Source organism: Aegilops tauschii, chromosome 5 (genome assembly GCF_002575655.3).
Source record: "Aegilops tauschii subsp. strangulata cultivar AL8/78 chromosome 5, Aet v6.0, whole genome shotgun sequence".
In the NCBI taxonomy this organism is placed as follows: domain Eukaryota; kingdom Viridiplantae; phylum Streptophyta; class Magnoliopsida; order Poales; family Poaceae; genus Aegilops; species Aegilops tauschii.
The window spans coordinates 537,995,883-538,015,227 of NC_053039.3; the positions used below are offsets into that span (position 1 = coordinate 537,995,883).

Here is a 19,345-nt window from a genome sequence, read left to right on the forward strand (position 1 = left end):
TTTATTGAGTCACTTAGATGTACAATAACTACGGCACATCTAGATGTGCCCTAGATAAATCTTTTTTTAATCAATTTTTGGCTATATATTTGATTAGAAAAATACAAGTTTGTATTAGTCACAAAATTATAGTGTTGAACTCATATTTAAAAAGGATTTAATGAAATTTATAGTATATAACTTACGTATAGTTTGCTACTTAAATAAAATTTCAAAATTGATTCAAAATATGAGTACACTAATAAATCGGACCGATGACGTAGAAAGATAAACTTCATTTTTTTTGCGGGGGAAAAAAGATTCTCATTAATCAGGATGGCTTCTCAGCCTCGGCCAACCGTACAACCGACTCGATCCCCGACAGGAACCACACGGCGGTCCTTGGGGTCCTACGCCCGTAGGAGGCAAGTTCATGGCTACATTTATTCTGTGTACGAGAGCAAGTACTAAAAGAAACCTCTCTATCAGCTCCGGCAACAAGTTCTTTGATCTCTTGGACGAGGCCGCGAAAGACTGACCGGCCCTCCGCGCGCTGTGTGATCATAGCCACGGCCTCTGCACAATCTAGTTCCACCACTAGCGGCAACTCCGTCTAGTGCAGGGCCAGCTCCAGACCCTCCTTACACGCCGCGAGCTCAGCTCCAAGCGCGTTATCACATGTGCAAAGTTCTCTGCATGCAGAAAATATGATCTCTCCCCGGTCGTCTCGCAAGATCATTCCTCCTCCGGCTGCTCCTGACGCCATCACATAGCTACCATCAGTATTCAGCTTGACAAAACATGGCCTTGGTGCAGACCATGCCCTCTCCTCCTTTGCTTCCTTCTGGGGACGTAGGATAGACTGGGGAGGGAGGACCGTCATCTTGCCCTTGATCATGTCCGCATGTGGGTGTTGTTGGATGCAGAGTAATGAGTTGATATACCCATGTAGGAATCGACGAGATGCCTCAGCTGGAAGGGGCTTCTTATCATGTGTGATCTCATTCCTGACGTGCCAGTTCCTCCACATGATCATGAGGACAATCATCCTCGTCGCTTCGTCGAGGGGGTCTAGCAAGCCGAAGAGCCAGTCAGGTCCCGAGTTCCGGATGTCCTCCACCTTTGGTATAGACCAGTCCCTTGCCATGGAGCGCCACAAATCCACCGCCAGAGGGCACCTACAAAGGGCATGGAACACGTCCTCCCGTTCGAGTCCACACAAAGGGCATTGGTCAGAAACCTCAAGGTGCCGAGAAAATTTGTTCCCCCACGACGCCAACGAGTTTGTAACTATGCGCCAAGCAAACACGCGTACCTTAGGGGGAGCAGGGCACCCCCATATGGTCTTCCAGATGGCGCGCCGACCATCCGGTGCCCTGCTCGTGGCGGTGGCCAGTGGACGAACGCGCTCGTCCATGGCGAACCGGTACGCGGACCGAACGATGAAGATACCGTTCTTTTCCGGTGCCCAAGATATTATGTCGTCCGTGACGCGTGATGACGTGCAGATGGAGGTGATCGCCTCGACGTCAGCCGGGTGGAAGTAGCGGCGGAGAAGGTCAATGCGCCAAGACCCGTCCGTGTGCAGCAACTCCGCCACACGGCGCGGCCGACAGGTGCCCTGCTGGGTTATTGGAAGGCGCGAGGGTTCCCTGGGAACCCACCGGTCCCGGCATTTACGAATGCTCCACCCGTCCCCCACGCGCCAAATGATGCCCTTCTTGAGCAGTTCCAGTCCATGTTGGATGGCCTGCCATGTCGGGGATGCATTGCCGGAGAAAACAGTGTCCTCGAGGCGTCCGTCAGGGTAGTACCTTGCTTTAAGCACCTGCGCACACAAGCTATGGGGGTTGGTTAGAAGACGCCATGCTTGCCTTGCTAGGAGGGCCTGGTTGAACAAGCGAAAGTCGCGGAAGCCCAGCCCTCCCTGGGATTTATGCGCCATGATTTTTGGCCATGCTAGTCAGTGCGTCTTCCGCTTCCCTTCCGACGCTCGCCACCAAAAGTTTCGAACCATGCGATTGAGGTCAACGCACAAAGACATTGGCAGTTTGAAGATCTGATGGGTAACGCAGCAGAAAACAAAAAATTTCTGACCTACGCACCAGCCCAGGACCACTATGGAGACTGCATACAAGGTTTGATCTTTTTCGTTACCGACTCGTAGCGCAGCGGGAAGTAGAGTCGATGACGATCGGCGGTGCAGATCCCCGCAGCTAGGATTTACAACCTCCCAACCGCGAGGATGTATACCCTCATCAGCTCCTCAGACAGCCCTCCGGGAGGCGGTCGAACAGCCCCCCGGACGGTGTCGCGGACAGCCCTTCGGGAGGACCTTCAAAACTCGAACGGTCACTCGGACAGCCCTTCGGGAGGACCTTCAAAACTCGGACGGTCACACGGACAGCCCTTCGGGAGGCACTCACGAACTAAGACCGAAACTACGATATCTCTACAGAGTTGCACACATACGGTGTCATCTATCCGGCAGGGCTTCGCCGTCCAGAACTAGTTCCTGCCGGAACCCAGACAGCCTTTCGGCTCTACGAAACTATTTCGCTGGGAGGGAGAGAAGAAGCCAGATCATTGGAATGGCATGTATGTGAGAAAGATTGAGTGTGGAGGGCTGCCCCTCCACCTCTATTTATAGGAAATCCCAAGGGGTATGGTAGTTTCACACAAAAACCCAAAATGCACATGAATGAAGTCCTTCCACAAGGACCTAGGAGTGAAACCAATGAACAAGAGGGTCCCCAAGGGGGGATACCCCATGTGGCCGGCCACACCCCCATGAGGGGCCCAAAAAATGGCTCCTATCCATCCATGTCATCCCCAAGATCTTTTGGAGCAAAGCCCCAAAAGGTGGCTTTCCATAAAGTAACCATAAAGCTGATTTTCACTATTCACAACGACATTTTCCAGCGTCCGTTCGAATTGAAAATATTTGTGTGGGCTTAGAACATTTCCAGTACCCACAAAAATTATTTTCAACGCGTTCCGAAACAATTCCCGTTTAGTGATTTTCATCTGCGAAAAGCATCTGAAGTGGTTCGGGCAGCTCCGGAGCATATCCGGTTATTATCCCGGAAAATTCCAGAAAGCTTCCAGAATGATTCTGGCACCCTCCAAGAATTATCAGGCATGTGCCGAAACCAATTTGACTTTATGGTATCCCCTGAAACAACTTTTCAGTTTCACCGGAACTCATCCGGTGACCTCTCTCTGCGGAACTTTTCCGGTGTCCGAAACTTTTTCGGTGATTTTCTCTCAGACTCCCTGTCTAGTATTCAGAAGATAGATGACCCTTAAGCGTGTGACCCTATAGGTTCGGTGAAGTATAGACATGACCTGGAACCCCTTCCGATCAATGATCAACATCGGAGCCGTGGACACCCATATTGACCCCTATACCCACACGAATGAATATTCGAGTGAACCTCCAGTTGAGGTGAGCTATTCCTGTTGCTTCACGATATATCACAAACACCTGAGGTGAGATTTATTGCATCCCCGTGGACGAACAATTTGTCCACCATGCAAGTTACCTCATTACCGGTTTTGTTCTCTTTTCTCGTTTCCGTGTTCCGGCATCCCCGTGATCAAATCACAAAGGTGTCTGGCCAGACGATGATGGACACCGTAACACCGAGAGGGCCCGAGTATATCTCTCCATCGTCGGAGGAGCAAATCCCAATCTCGAGCTATCAAGTTACTTAACATACTTTCCCATGAACCCGTAAGCCACCGTAATAGCCATCCAGTTACGGATGACGTTTAACAAACCCCAAAGTTCATGAAGCAAGCATGAAGAAACTCGATACTCTCATGGTCTAAGGAATTATGCAAACATTAACTATCTCTATGTTATAAACCATTAACTTGTGACGAATGTATCTCATAGCATAACATCAATTCGGGTCGATTCAACACAAATGTCCTTCCTGACATTGTGCCCTCAAAGTTGCTTGGCATAGACATGCCCATGATTGGGAAAACATAATCATCATGCAACACTTGAGCTAGTCTTAGAGGCACGACTAGGAATACATTTTACCGTTTATTATTCCACACGTGCATATGGGTTCTCCTCAGAGCCTTTATGGATATACGGGCTCGGGAACCACAGCAGTTATAGCATGGAACATAAACATAATTATGAACAGGGAGAGAATCAATAACATTTATTATTGCCTCTATGGCATATCTCCTACAGACTCCCACTTGCACTAGAGACAATAATCTAGCTTATGCTAATGCACTTCACACCTGTGGCACACCAGTGTAAATATGCTTCGCTTGTGGTATAGCCTGATGTCCAACGGATCTGACGACTTCAGCTCCTTGTGTATCTTTGCATGTCCTCGCGTTTTCACGTTTTCACCAAATTCATATTTTGTGTGGACTTGGCTTTGTATGTATGTGAATCACAGGTTGAACCTGGATTCCTCAGACTGAGTTATGGAGCAACTATCTGCAGTAGTGTCCCATTGTCAAAAGCCATCTTGGAACCATACTAAGTTCAGGAAGAACTATATGATTCAACATCTTCTTTGTCGCTTCTAAAGCGTCAACATACTTAGCCCTTGTTATAGAATTCGCCACAGTAACTAGTTTGAACAAATTCCAACTAACTGTGCCACCACATTGTGTGTTACACAAAACCCTTAATTTAAATCGAAAATCGCATGGAGAAAAGATGAAGACTGTATCGATGTAACATTTTACAACGAACTCTTCATGATCTCTGCTTGCGAGAAAACCATGTCATCAGTACTTACTCTAGTACTCTGTGACATCTTTCACTGTTGTCCCATGATCAGTAATTTGATCACTTTGGTATCCATACTCGCAACACCTTGGGAGTATCAGACATATCTGGTTGTTTTACATACCATGGAATACATGATTAATCCAAACACAAGAGTGTGTGGAATCTCCATCATGTATTTTACTCATCGTGTTTTGGGACACCGAGTCTTGCAAAAACTCTTTCCATGTGACTTCGGCAAGAATCACTCCTTGGCGTTTTAAATGATAAAAGGTTTTAGCATCTTGTCAATATGTATTCATTGCTTAGCCCCATTAGGTAAATCTATCTCCATAGATCATCATGCCTAATATTGAGGCTATTTAGCCTAAGCACTTCATTGAAAAACTATTTTCAAATGAAGTCCTAATTCGTGTCAAGAAATTTATTTCTCATTAACAATGTGTCAAGCACACAAGGTTTTTAGAAATATTATTATGCTCCCACTTACTTTCTTGAATTACAAGCATCTTCGTTACCCATTGATAAAGTCAAACCCCTTTGACCATTTCATCAAAGCACGAAGATTCCAACTCCATTTTGCTCTTTTCTGTCCATCGCTGGAACTCTGAAGTTTGCACCCTTACTAGCATCCTCTGGATAGACAAAATGCCTTGGACTGTAACACATGCAAGTCCTTGGTTTCATTTCCATCAGACGAAAATCCTATTGTCATCCATGTTTCATATCTCATGATTGAAATATGTATTAATTGCTAGTTCAACCCGAACCGACTTTAAGCATCGCTACGATGAAAACAACCTCATCGTAGTCAACTCTTGAACTTATTATTTCAACAAGTCGAGCTTTATGGATAAAACATTTTCATCCGTATCAGTTTTAAGTTCCATAAATATTCGTTAGACTCTAAGTCTTCCGAAAGGTGTATCAAGGTTTTAATCTTGAATCACTTATATGGAGACTAACTCGGGTTGTATTGGCATTTAGCCAATTCCGGAGTCAGGGCCCATCAACGCTTCCTTGTGTATCGTAGGTATAATCTTATCTAACAACAATATCTCGTTTGCGCACCTGAGAGGTTTGCATGAGCCTTGCCTACGTGGTTCAGCTACAAGTTCGACCGAAGTTCATATATTTTATTGTAGAGACTTCCGTATCAGTCGCAGTAGGAAACTCTAGAATTACTTCCAAGGTCTCTTTCCTTTGATCTGATGACGAAGATACTATTTATCTTGTCGAGTTGCACTATTCTCCCACTCACCTTTTGAAAGAACCATTCTCTTTAAAAGCACGCCGTTTCGCGGCAAAACTATTTGCCTCGGTATAGTGAGGGAGGAATACCCAACATTTTGGTATAACCTACAAAGTAGCACTTGTCTGATTTGGAATAGGTTTGTAACCTTTTACACAAGCCCCATATTCCAAATGTTAAGAAAAGATATAACATGGTTGGGCGTACCATACCATGGCTTCATTTCAACAGACCCGATGTAGCTCTTTTCAGTGTAAAAGCCGCAGTCTCTAAAGCATCACTTTAAAAAGGATAATGGCAAATTTATTTATGTCATCTTTGACCTTACCATGTCATAAATGGTTAGATTACATCTCCACGGACTTTTCACTTGCAGTGGTGTTCCGGGAGGCGCAAGTTATGAAACCCCTTTCACAACTCATCAGACATTCGCTAAACATGTAACTCAAATATTCCTTTGTGCAATCAAATTGCAGAAACATAATTTTCTTGTTACAATAACTTCTACTTCATTTTTGAAAACCTTTCGAATGATTTCAAAAGATCCAGACTTACGTCTCATCAAGCAAATATCCATATATCTACTTGAGTCATTTCTGAAGATATATAAATCCACTACTTGCAACGACATTTATTGAACTACACACATCAAAATGTATGATCACCAATAAGTTTGTTGCTCGTTCCTTATGGCCTGTGAACGGTATTTCAGTCACTTCACTTTTCGGAGAAAAGTTGCAAGTGTCAGATGATTCAAAATCAAAGGACTTCAAAATCCATCACAATGGAATTTTTCCATGCGTGTTTCTCCAATGTGACCAAACACAGTGCCACACATGTGTGGTATTCTCATAGTCTTGCGACATTTAGCGTCAGTGTTATGGATGTATTATATTACCATCAATATTCATAACATACATCCATCTTGGATGTAAGCATGGCCCTTCATGTTATTCATAATACTTAACAACAATTGTTGTTTTTATGAACAACTCTTTTGCAACAAACATTGTGCAATGGGCTAGAGTCTATGAAACTCTAAAAAGAATTATGAAAGTAAACCCAGAGGTATTGTATTATTATCAATATTCATAACATACATCTCATTCATAATGAAAGTATGGCCCTTGTGTTATTCATAACATCGAACATAAAAAGTTCTCTTATGAACAACCTTCTTGCAAGATACCTTATGCAATGGGATAGAGTTTGTAAAACTCTAAATGAATTATGAAAATAAATACAGACGGCAATACACCGATGGAAGGTATAGTAACATTTACTATGTTCCCTGTGTATACCTTAACCTCATTTCTCGCTAGCCTTTTAGGCCATAGTAGCTCTTACATTGATTCGTAACAGAATGCAATCGAGTGGGTATCTTTGTGATTAACTCACAATACCCAAGAATTAGTGATTAACATGTTTAACCATAATTCCCAAGAACTATATCTTTGACCAGCCTACTATACATCAAAAACTTGTATGACATTCATACATGAGCTGGATATTCCAGTCATCTTTCTTTCTGCCTTTATACTTCTAACTATTTAACTTTTAGTATTTCTCCTACTCGCAAAAGAAGCACCCAACTTAAGAGTGGCGTTAGCCCCGGACTTCCTAGGCGTGTAAGTCATACTAACACCCTTTGGACACTTCCTTTCTCTTTAAGTTGTTGTTTTATTCACCTTTCATTATATGACAGGCGTTCTTCTGGATCCCTCTCTTATCAGTCTAATGCATAGTAAACACTTTACTAATAATTTGCAATCAAACATTGCTTTGGATATTTCATATCTTTCAGTCTTTGTTTGTATCTGAAAATTAATTTCCAGTTCCATGAATATCACATAACTATCCCAAACTTTCGAAGTTCGAGTTTCATGGAAGCAAACATATTTCACTTGACCGTAACAGAATTCTAGCTTTTGGATCGAAGGACGAGAGTCGCATGATCCATAGCATTAGCGGGAGGATACGGAAAGCATGCAATAGGACAAAGTCCTTCTCGGCACTTTTGAGGACAATCCTCATATTACATTACCAATCGTAAAGTTTTAACCAGATATTTAACAGCTATTCAATTTTAATAGGGAAGGTGGAAACGCGAGCCATTATTCTACAACTATTTTGCATATAACACTTAGACAATGTTCATAATTAATTGCACTAAGAATTAAACATGTTAATTCAACAGTGCGCTCCCACTCAAATCAATATCTCTCAAAATTGATTGTGAGTGATACAAGACCCACATTTCAATTGTTCGCCATTGGTGTAACACCACTGATGACGAAAAATCTCAACCGGTAGGCCAACTTGCCAATCACATCTCTATGTGACTCTTGTTCATCTTTCGATGCGTGTGTTCCGAGCTCATGACGGTCATGCCTGAACGTCAAGACAACCAAGTGATCTCGTTGCGAGGTCTCAACTCACCCGCCTCACACTTCTCTAATCGTTCGTACCCGTGTGACACGGCGCACCCCGAAAAGATAGGTGCCGTGACGGTGCTACACTTGGGAGAACACTAACTACTTGGTATTTTAAGTGAGAGATCACCCTAATAAAAGCGACTACCGCGCAATCAAGAAGGGTGCATCATAAGGGATAAACATCTCAGGCAATTCATAATAGCATGATATGGTATAGCCCTTTCTGACGGAGAAGTCTTTCATTTCTTCGTCTTTGGCATTCGCGTCGGTGTTCACCTTCGCGAAGATTGCCACAACCTTGTTGATGCACCAGATAATATTGCTATCTCTATAGCTAACAAAATAATGCATTACAACAAGGTTGACACGCATGTCATTAAAGTGCAATCATATGGCTCCAGCCATCATGCCGAATCATGACACGCAGGTCATGTTAATTAATATACATTATATAGTCATCTCATACATAATCAAATTATTATGAGCACTGCTATACCACATCACATGCACATGCAAACCCTCCTGCAAAACCAAGTTAGACGTTTCTAATCGGTTCATGCAAAAAACTTGTTTTACGTGGCTTCTAAGGTTTCGAAACAAACCGAAGCTACCAACGTCCATCATCAAGTATGATAATTCAAGTCGCTAGATTAACGTTCCAGGGTGTATGAAACACGAGATAATAAAATCTTGAGCCCCATACTAAACTTCGTCATACGCATCACCCCCGTGCAGATCATATCTGCATTGCCCTTTCATCTACGAAATTTCATCTTTCTTTTTAACTACGGTGGAATTCAATGAACTGTTAGCACTTCGTTGATCAATCAGGATCGCGGATTGCCAGAACATTGAAACTCCACCATACTGTTATCAAGATCAGAAATATGCAAATTCCAGGGAAGCAACGAGAACATCGGGTAACAAATTTCATCTGTCACCCGCATAAATAATTTTCAGCAATAGATCTCATCTACTACCTAATTATATTATGCAATACCCATACATCTCTATGTATTCTAGGTCGCAACCTGCATCTACGCATAGCATGGCTCATGATGCCACCGATGGGTAACGCAGCAGAAAACAAAAATTTTCCGAACTACGCACCAGCCCAGGACCACTATGGAGACTGCATACAAGGTTTGATCTTTTTCGTTACCGACTCGTAGCGCAGCGGGAAGTAGAGTTGATGACGATCGGCGGTGCAGATCCCCGCAGCTGGGATTTACAACCTCCCAACCGCGAGGATGTATACCCTCATCAGCTCCTCAGACAGCCCTCCGGGAGGCGGTTGAACAGCCCCCCGGACGGTGTCGCGGACAGCCCTTCGGGAGGACCTTCGAAACTCGAACGGTCACTCGGACAACCCTTCGAGAGGACCTTCAAAACTCGGACAGTCACACGGACAGCCCTTCGGGAGGCACTCACGAACTAAGACCGAAACTACGATCTCTCTACAGAGTTGGACACATATGGTGTCATCTATCTGGCAGGGCTTCGCCGTCCAGAACTAGTTCCTGCCGGAACCCAGACAGCCTTTCGGCTCTAGGAAACTATTTCGCTGGGAGGGAGAGAAGAAGCCAGATCATTGCAATGGCATGTATGTGAGAAAGATTGAGTGTGGAGGGCTGCCCCTCCACCTCTATTTATAGGAAATCCCAAGGGGTAGGGTAGTTTCACACAAAAACCCAAAATGCACATGAATGAAGTCCTTCCACAAGGACCTAGGAGTGAAACCAATGAACAAGAGGGTCCCCAAGGGGGGATACCCCATGTGGCCGGCCACACCCCCATGAGGGGCCCAAAAAATGGCTCCTATCCATCCATGTCATCCCCAAGATCTTTTGGAGCAAAGCCCCAAAAGGTGGCTTTCCATAAAGTAACCATAAAGCTGATTTTCACTATTCACAACGACATTTTTCAGCGTCCGTTCGAACTGAAAATATTTGTGTGGGCTTAGAACATTTCCAGTACCCACCAAAATTATTTTCAACGCGTTCCGAAACAATTCCGGTTTAGTGATTTTCATCTGCGAAAAGCATCTGAAGTGGTTCGGGCAGCTCCGGAGCATATCCGGTTATTATCCCGGAAAATTCCAGAAAGCTTCCAGAATGATTCTGGCACCCTCCAAGAATTATCAGGCATGTGCCGAAACCAATTTGACTTTATGGTATCCCCTGAAACAACTTTTCAGTTTCACCGGAACTCATCCGGTGACCTCTCTCTGCGGAACTTTTCCGGTGTCCGAAACTTTTTCGGTGATTTTCTCTCAGACTCCCTGTCTAGTATTCAGAAGATAGATGACCCTTAAGTGTGTGACCCTATAGGTTCGGTGAAGTATAGACATGACCTGGAACCCCTTCCGATCAATGATCAACATCGGAGCCGTGGACACCCATATTGACCCCTATACCCACACGAATGAATATTCGAGTGAACCTCTAGTTGCGGTGAGCTATTCCTGTTGCTTCACGATATATCACAAACACCTAAGGTGAGATTTATTGCATCCCCGTGGACGAACAATTTGTCCACCATGCAAGTTACCTCGTTACCGGTTTTGTTCTCTTTTCTCGTTTCCGTGTTCCGGCATCCCCGTGATCAAATCACAAAGGTGTCTGGCCAGACGATGATGGACACCGTAACACCGAGAGGGCCCGATTATATCTCTCCATCGTCGGAGGAGCAAATCCCAATCTCGAGCTATCAAGTTACTTAACATACTTTCCCATGAACCCGTAAGCCGCCGTAATAGCCATCCAGTTACGGATGACGTTTAACAAACCCCAAAGTTCATGAAGCAAGCATGAAGAAACTCGACACTCTCATGGTCTAAGGAATTATGCAAACATTAACTATCTCTGTGTTATAAACCATTAACTTGTGACGAATGTATCTCATAGCATAACATCAATTCGGGTCGATTCAACACAAATGTCCTTCCTGACATTGTGCCCTCAAAATTGCTTGGCATAGACATGCCCATGATTGGGAAAACATAATCATCATGCAACACTTGAGCTAGTCTTAGAGGCACGACTAGGAATACATTTTACCGTTTATTATTCCACACGTGCATATGGGTTCTCCCCAGAGCCTTTATGGATATACGGGCTCGGGAACCACAACAGTTATAGCATGGAACATAAACATAATTATGAACAGGAAGATAATCAATAACATTTATTATTGCCTCTAGGGCATATCTCCTACAAGATCCCCATAACATATGTTGGTATTGCCTGCACGATGGCCTTGATCATCGTCTCCTTCTCGGCTGAGGACAGTGTGTCTCCCCACGCAATAATTCTCTTTAGCAGCCTTGATTGCAAATTCTGAAACTTGCCACATGACATGCGCCCATCCGGAGTGGGGAACCCCAAGTATTTGTCCTCAAACAGTGTTGTGACAATGCCAAGGGCAGTCCGCACCTTGTGCTGTTCCTCACTTGGACATGCTTCCCCAAACAGCCCGCTTGTAACGCCCACAATGCGGCTATATCTCCCACGTGTCGAGGCACGACTTAGAGGCATAACCGCATTGTGGTTTTGTCGCAAGAAGGGTCATCTTCACACAATCCCATGTAATGAACAAGAATGGGATAGAGTTGGCTTACAATCGCCACTTCACACAATACATAAATGAATCATACATCATTCAAGATACACACATAGGTCCGACTACGGAACCAAAATAAAAGAAGACAACCCAACTGCTAGATCCCTGATCGTCCCAACTGGGCTCCACTACTGATCAACATGATAAGAAACAACACAACGAACAAGATCTTCATCGAGCTCCCACTTGAGCTCGGTTGCGTCACCTGCACTGACATCGTCGGCACCTGCAACTGTTTTGGAAGTATCTGTGAGTCACGAGGACTCAGCAATCTTACACCCGCGAGATCAAGACTATTTAAGCTTATAGGAAAGGATGGTGTAATGAGGTGGAGCTGCAGCAAGCACTAAGCATATATGGTGGCTAACATACGCAAATAAGAGCGAGAAGAGGAGCAACGGAACGGTCGTGAACTAGCACTGATCAAGAAGTGATCCTGAACTCCTACTTACGTCAAACATAACCCAGAAACCGTGTTCACTTCCCGGACTCCGCCGAGAAGAGACCATCACGGCTACACACGCGGTTGATGCGTTTTAATAAAGGTCAAGTGTCAAGTTCTCTACAACCGGATATTAACAAATTCCCATCTGCCACATAACCGCGGGCACGGCTCTCGAAAGTTCATACCCTGCAGGGGTGTCCCAACTTAGCCCATTATAAGCTCTCACGGTCAACGAAGGATAAACCTTCTCCCGGGAAGACCCGATCAGTCTCGGAATCCCGGTTTACAAGACATTTCGACAATGGTAAAACAAGACCAGCAAAGCCACCCGAATGTGCCGACAAATCCCGATAGGATCTGCACATATCTCGTTCTCAGGGCACACCGGATTGTCCAAGCTTCCGGTAGGCCAGCCCAGAGTTGCCCCTGGTGGCCACCGGCGACTGACGGGTTGGACCAACACTCAGAGGAGCACTGGCCCGGGGGTTTAAATAAAGATGACCCTTGAGTCTGCAGAACCCAAGGGAAAAAGGCTTAGGTAGGCAAATGGTAAAACCAAGGTTGGGCCTTGCTGGAGGAGTTTTATTCAAAGCGAACTGTCAAGGGGGTCCCATAAATCACCCAACCGCGTAAGGAACGCAAAAATCAAGGAACATAACACCGGTATGACGGAAACTAGGGCGGCAAGAGTGGAACAAAACACCAGGCATAAGGCCGAGCCTTCCACCCTTTACCAAGTATATAGATGCATTAATAATATAAGAGATATTGTGGTATCCCAACATAAACATAATCCAACATGGAGCAATCTTCATCTTCACCTACAACTAGCAACGCTATAAGAAGGGGCTGAGCAAAGCGGTAACATAGCCACACAACGGTTTGCTAGGAAGGGTGAAAAGGTTAGGGGCTGACACGGCAGTATGGGAGGCATGATATAGCAAGTGGTAGGTAGAGCGGCATGGCAATAGAACGAGCAACTAGCAAAGCAAAGATAGAAGTGATTTCGAGGGGTGGTCATCTTGCCTGAAATCCCGCAAGGAAGAAGAACGAGTCCATGAAGAAGACAAGCGGACGTAGTCGAACGAATCCTCACACTCCGGAACGAAACCGAAGGTAACGAGAGAAGCAACCCGGAAAGAAACAAACAACAAAGTAAACAACCACCACATACACATGGCATGATGCACAAACAAGTATGATGCATGTCCGGTTTAATGAGGCATGGCATGGCAAAGTGTAACAAACAACACTACAAATTAAGTGGAGCTCAATATGCAACGAGTTGCATATAGACGAAACACCACATCAATTATTTAGTTCTCTCTCATTTATGTACCCAACAATATTAAATGTTGATTAACATGGCAAGAGGTGAGACATAAGTAAACTACACATTTTAGGCAATTTAAATGAGGCCGGAACAACAAACAACAATTTCCGGAAAATCCTCATGTCCATAATTTAGATTTGGTACTGTTCTGCCATAAACGCAATTTTAATATTGTTAAACAGCAAAATGAAGTGCACCATGTTAAACTAGGCATATTTCTACCCCATTTACATATAAAGTTTATTAAAATCCGAGCTACGGTTATTTAGTTATGAAATAAATCATTTTAACATGGCATATATGCAAAATTAAATAAACAGCAAGTTTAAACATTTTAACATGGGATGAAAGTGGCATATTATTAATCTACACAAAATTCTAAGCATTTTACATGTTTAAATCATTTTAATCCGATGCACGGTTTATTAATTATTAATGCATGAACATGAGGGGTTTTTCTGCAATACTGTAAATCCTCGGATAATAGCTAAATTCGCAGATCCTGAAAAAAAACATCACATGGGCCGAATCCGGCTGGCCCGATAGGAGCGTGGGCACTGGAGGCTCACCCAGCGGGCCTTAGCCCATCTGCAGAGGAAGCCGGCTTGAAGAAGCTGGGCCACGGCGCGGGATGCGGCCAGGAGGGCGCGGGTCAACGCGAGCGGACGCGGGACGAGTGACCGGCTCGTTCTAGAGGAAGCAGAGCAGCGGCTGCCGGTGGCGCTTGAGGGCTTGCCGCGGCGGGACTTGGCCGGAGCACGGCGGGATCCGGGCAAGGGCGTTGGAGATGGCCAGATCCGGGCGGCGTCGCTCCCGGCAAGTACTTGGCGGCGGCGGCGGTTCCTTGCTGCGGCAAGTACACACAGAGAGAGAGATGTGTGTGAGAGAGAGAGAGCGAGGAGGAGGGACCCAGGGAGAAGGCACGATGGGGCCAGCCTGGTGATGGAGCTGCTTGCGGCTGGCTCGAGGAGAGGGCAGAGGAGACCGCAGGGTCCTGCTGGTGTTGCTCCGGCGAGGGGCAACGGGTGGCGATGGAGCTCGGGCGTGAGCTCCTGCTCGAGGAAGACGACGGGAAGGTAGCAGCCTCGGGCAGTGAGGAGAACCGACGGGAGTCGCGGCTCCCCGTCCGGCGCTGGGACGAGACGAAGGAGGTCGGCGGCGGCTGGAGAGGCAGCACAGGCGCTGGAGGCGTGGACGAACGGCGGCGCGGGGACGGGGCTCCGGGCGAGCACCTGCTCGGGAGAGGATCGAGGAGGCCTCTCCTTTGGTGCTGGACACGCACGGGAGCCGGGAGGGGAGGCGGCTGCGAGCAGTGGCTGGCCTGGTGCTGAAAGCGAGGGGGGAATTTTGGATCGAGGAGATCCCGAGGAGGGAGAGAAAGGACAAGGGTGGCGGCTAGGAGGAAGGATGGGACATCTCCCTAGAAGTTAGGGTTTGTCCATATTTAGATTAGGGGTCTTTAAATAGGGAAAGAAAGGGGTACATCTGATTAAAATCGGACGGCTGAGAAAATATAGTTTAGGAAGTCCAATGAAGAAAACGGTGATGTTTTGTAGATGTTTGGGGATGATCCGGACCCAACGGTCACAACAGTCCGGGTCGGGTTCGGGGAAGTTTTCGGACGCACGCCAGAGGGGGGTCGGTGGTTGTGCATAGAGGGTCAAACGGTCAGACAAGAGAGAATCAAAATCCGGTTAGCCTCAGAACGGTCAACGAACGCAAGGGGGGACGCGGCAACTACGAGCGGATACAAGTTTTTAAAACATGACGGCAACGAAGTGCCGATGCAATGCAAATGATGCGATGATGAATGCAACACACAAAATAAATAACCGAGCTGACACGCAAAACATGGAACGCATCTGGAGCGTCGGTCTCGGGGCGTTACACCGCTGCACTTCATCGGATTAATGCTCTGGCCCATGGACATCTCATAAGTGTGCAAAATGCGCTTCACGCTGTCGGCTTGCTCCTCTGTGGCTTCGAAGAAGAGTAGGGAATCATCTGCAAAAAGGAGATGGGAAACCCCCGGCGCTCGTCGACAAACTTTCAACGGTGTAATTTCGCCATTATGAACACCTTGTTGCAGCAGAGCAGACAAGCCATCAGCCACTAACAAGAACAGGAACGGGGATAAAGGATCACCTTGCTGTAGCCCGCGGGATGGTGCGAACAAATCCAAGAGGGTACCATTGAATTTAACAGTGTATCTCACCGAGGTGACACATGACATAATCCAGTTCACCCACCGGCAAGCGAAACCCATCTTTTGCATCATTCGCTCCAAGAAGATCCAGTCCACCCTGTCATATGCCTTAGACAGATCCAATTTGTACGCACAAAAACTCTTTTCCGGGTCTTTCTCTTGCTGGATATAGTGGAAGCACTCGAAAGAAATGAGAGCATTGTCTGTGATGAGCCGCCCAGGCACAAAGGCACTCTGCTCCGGTGAGATGATTTCATCAAGGATAGGGCGGAGCCGGTTTACTAAGCATTTGGATACCACCTTATAAATGACATTGCACAAGCTAATAGGGTGGAACTCAGTCAACCTTTCCGGATTGTCCACTTTGGGAATGAGGACGATGGCGGTGTCATTCACCCCTGGCGGCATTGTGCAAGTACGGAAGAACTCTTTCACCCCGGCAGTGACTTGCTCCTTCATCACAGCCCAATTCTTTTGGAAAAACCGGGCCGGAAATCCGTCCGGTCCCGGGGCCTTTAGGGGTCCTATCTGGAAAAGGGCGTCAGCTATCTCCTTGTCGGAAAAATCTGCACACAAACCAGTATTCATACAGTCAGAAACCCTGCAATTAATTAGGTTAATGACTGGGTCCGGGCAAATGGAGTTGTCTGCAGTGAACAGCGTGGAGAAATAGTCTGACACCATCGCAGCCATTGTGTCATGATCCGTATGTGCAGCTCCGGCAACATCAATGAGCTTTTTAATACGATTTTTCCTAGCTCGCCACTTTGCTCTCCGATGGAAAAACTTGGTATTCCGGTCGCTTTCCTTCAGCCAATCAACCCGCGAGCGTTGCGTCCACATCATTTCTTCGCGGTATAAGAGTTCGTTGAGCCTATCAGACGCCTCCCGTATGTCCTTTCTATCAGCATTCATGGCCAGCAACTCTTCTAGCTGCGTACGCGATTTATTGATCTCTTTGATTACATTCCCAAATTTCATACGACTCCACTCCTGCAGCTGATTCATAAGAAGTCCGAGTCCTGAGGAAATCTCACCAAGATTCAGCATAGCCCCTAAGTCCGTCCATGCTTTCATAATTACCTCCGGGAGCACCGGCTCCCGCTCCCACATCACTTCATACTGGCGAAATCTTCGCCCGCTGCGCTGGACCGGCTCCTCCTGTGAGCACCGGAGTAGGATGGGGAAGTGATCCGACGTGCTCACCACCAGGTGCTCCACCGTGCCGTGTGCAAAAACATCCCGCCAATCATTGGTCGCAACCGCCCGGTCCAGCCGAACCTTGACGTTGGGGCGCCCAGCGCGTTTGTTATCATATGTGTAAGGGAGTCCCGCAAAACCCAGATCACCAAGTCCACATACCTCAAGCACATCACGGAAATCAATCATCTGACCAGCGGATCTTGGCGACGCCGAGAAGTGTTCGAAGCCCCACATCGCCTCATTAAAGTCAGGTCGCTCTGTTGGTGCAAATCTTGGAGCAAGGTCCACATACGATGCCGGTCCTCTGTACGTGGTTCTCCGTAGACACACGTGAGTCTCCAAGGCGGCTCACCAGCTGTACTCGTCACATACGCATCAATATATATTTCATTAACAGTTTTCACATCCACATTCAGCGACTCATGCCAATACAAAGCCAGGCCTCCACTGAGGCCAACACAATCTAGACCATCAAAGCCTCTAAGGCCTAAACGAGCCCGGTACCTACTCATTTTATTCTTCAACTGTCTAGTTTCACACAAAAACACGATACTGGGGGAATGAGCCTGGACAAGGCTCACAAGATCACGAACTGTCCGAGGGTTCCCCCCCTCGGCAGTTCCAGCTTAAGATATTCATTGCTCCTGACGGGGCACCGTCGGCCCCGTCAGGTTGTCGGCGGCCCCTCTGCCGAGTGCCTCCTTGTTTTGCTCTTCATCCCGCATGGTCTCGTCCTGTGTGTCACCCAGCGTTGGAGACGGCTGCTCCGCCAGCTTCCCCATGGTGCGTCGTTTCTTCGGTGTGCACTCACTCACCCCCCCAGCAGTAGGCGCAGGTGCAGAGTATAACACCATGGCCTTCCCACTAGTGTCACCGGGGGGTATGGACGCCACCTCCTCTTCTGCTGCCCTCTTACCAAGCAACGAGGCATCTGATGAGTCTGCGTTGGCCATCTCAATCTCATGGGATAGGTCCTGAAGTGCTGGAATCATATCTTCCTTTGTGGGACCCGTATGCAAACCCCCTCTGACAGGAGAGCCTCTTGGCTGCAAGCCAGGGACGCGCTCATTGCTTCTGCGGCTTGTTTCACTTTCTCCCCGGCTGGTACCAGACATCCTTTTCATCTCCTCGGCCAGCAGTTCGTCAACTGATTGGTTGCCATGACGGTGGTCCTCATGTGAGCTGTTCATCCCCCTCCTCTCCCTGGCCATGCGCCTGGTGCCACGATCGGTGCGCCCATTGTGCGAGGACGAGCCGCTGTCCGACTGAAAGCTCAGTCCTCGGTGAGCAGTTGGGTTCCCCTTCGCACGAACGGTCCCCGCCTGCCTCGTGAATCTGCGAGGCGGCGAGCACTTCAGTTTGCCACTATACTTCCCAGAAGGAGCATCACCTCTATTCTTCATAGGGCAAGATTTCTCTTGGTGCCCAAAAAAACCACAAGTGTAGTAGAAGTTGGGACACTTTTCGTACTGGATCTCGAACTGAACCATGTTCCTCTTCTCCTTCACCTTGTTTTCATAGCCACCGACGTCTCGAGCGGACGATTAAAGGGGATGGCAACCCGAACACGCACATAGTTACCTCTGTGCTCGTCCAGCGCAGTCTGAACGACCTCCCCCAGCTTGAAGCAAAGCGCTTTAACAATGGCATCCGTTCTCCAATTGACAGGGACATCCAAGATCCTAACCCAGATTTTCATTGTGTCCAACTTGCAATCCGATACCTTCCTCATCCCATCAAAAGCCTCAATGATCAACGGGTCATGCTGGTATTGCCACGGTCCTCCCCGCAGTACCCTGTCCATGTCAGCCTCACATCCAAAGTGCACCAGGTATTTGTTATCCCCTTGGTACTCGTAGTCATAGTTCTCCTTCAATTTCTAGCCGTCTCCCACGTTGTCAAAGAGGGTGTGCGGCGATGGCCTGTCCAGAGAGTAGACAAGCATGATCACCGTCCACGGGTGCTCTGGTTCATGGAGTACCCCCTCTTCTTCCAGATCCACCTCGACCAAGCCATCATCGTTAGCATCCTCCTCACCGCCCAGACCATTATCAGCTCCTACCACTTCGTGATCCTTGCCCCGATTGTGTGACTCGATCTGGA

The 19,345-nt window shown here is 46.9% G+C and overlaps 1 protein-coding gene across 1 annotated transcript; it reads right to left on the reverse strand.

The window, feature by feature from the left end:
* Positions 1–16,584: 16,584 nt before the first annotated feature.
* Positions 16,585–17,476, reverse strand: LOC141023122 (uncharacterized). The gene is made up of 2 exons (XM_073499449.1): positions 17,123–17,476; positions 16,585–16,605 (listed from the first exon to the last, which is right to left on the reverse strand). The coding sequence occupies exons 1-2, from the start codon at positions 17,474–17,476 to the stop codon at positions 16,585–16,587; spliced, it is 375 nt and encodes a 124-aa protein (XP_073355550.1).
* Positions 17,477–19,345: the final 1,869 nt, after the last annotated feature.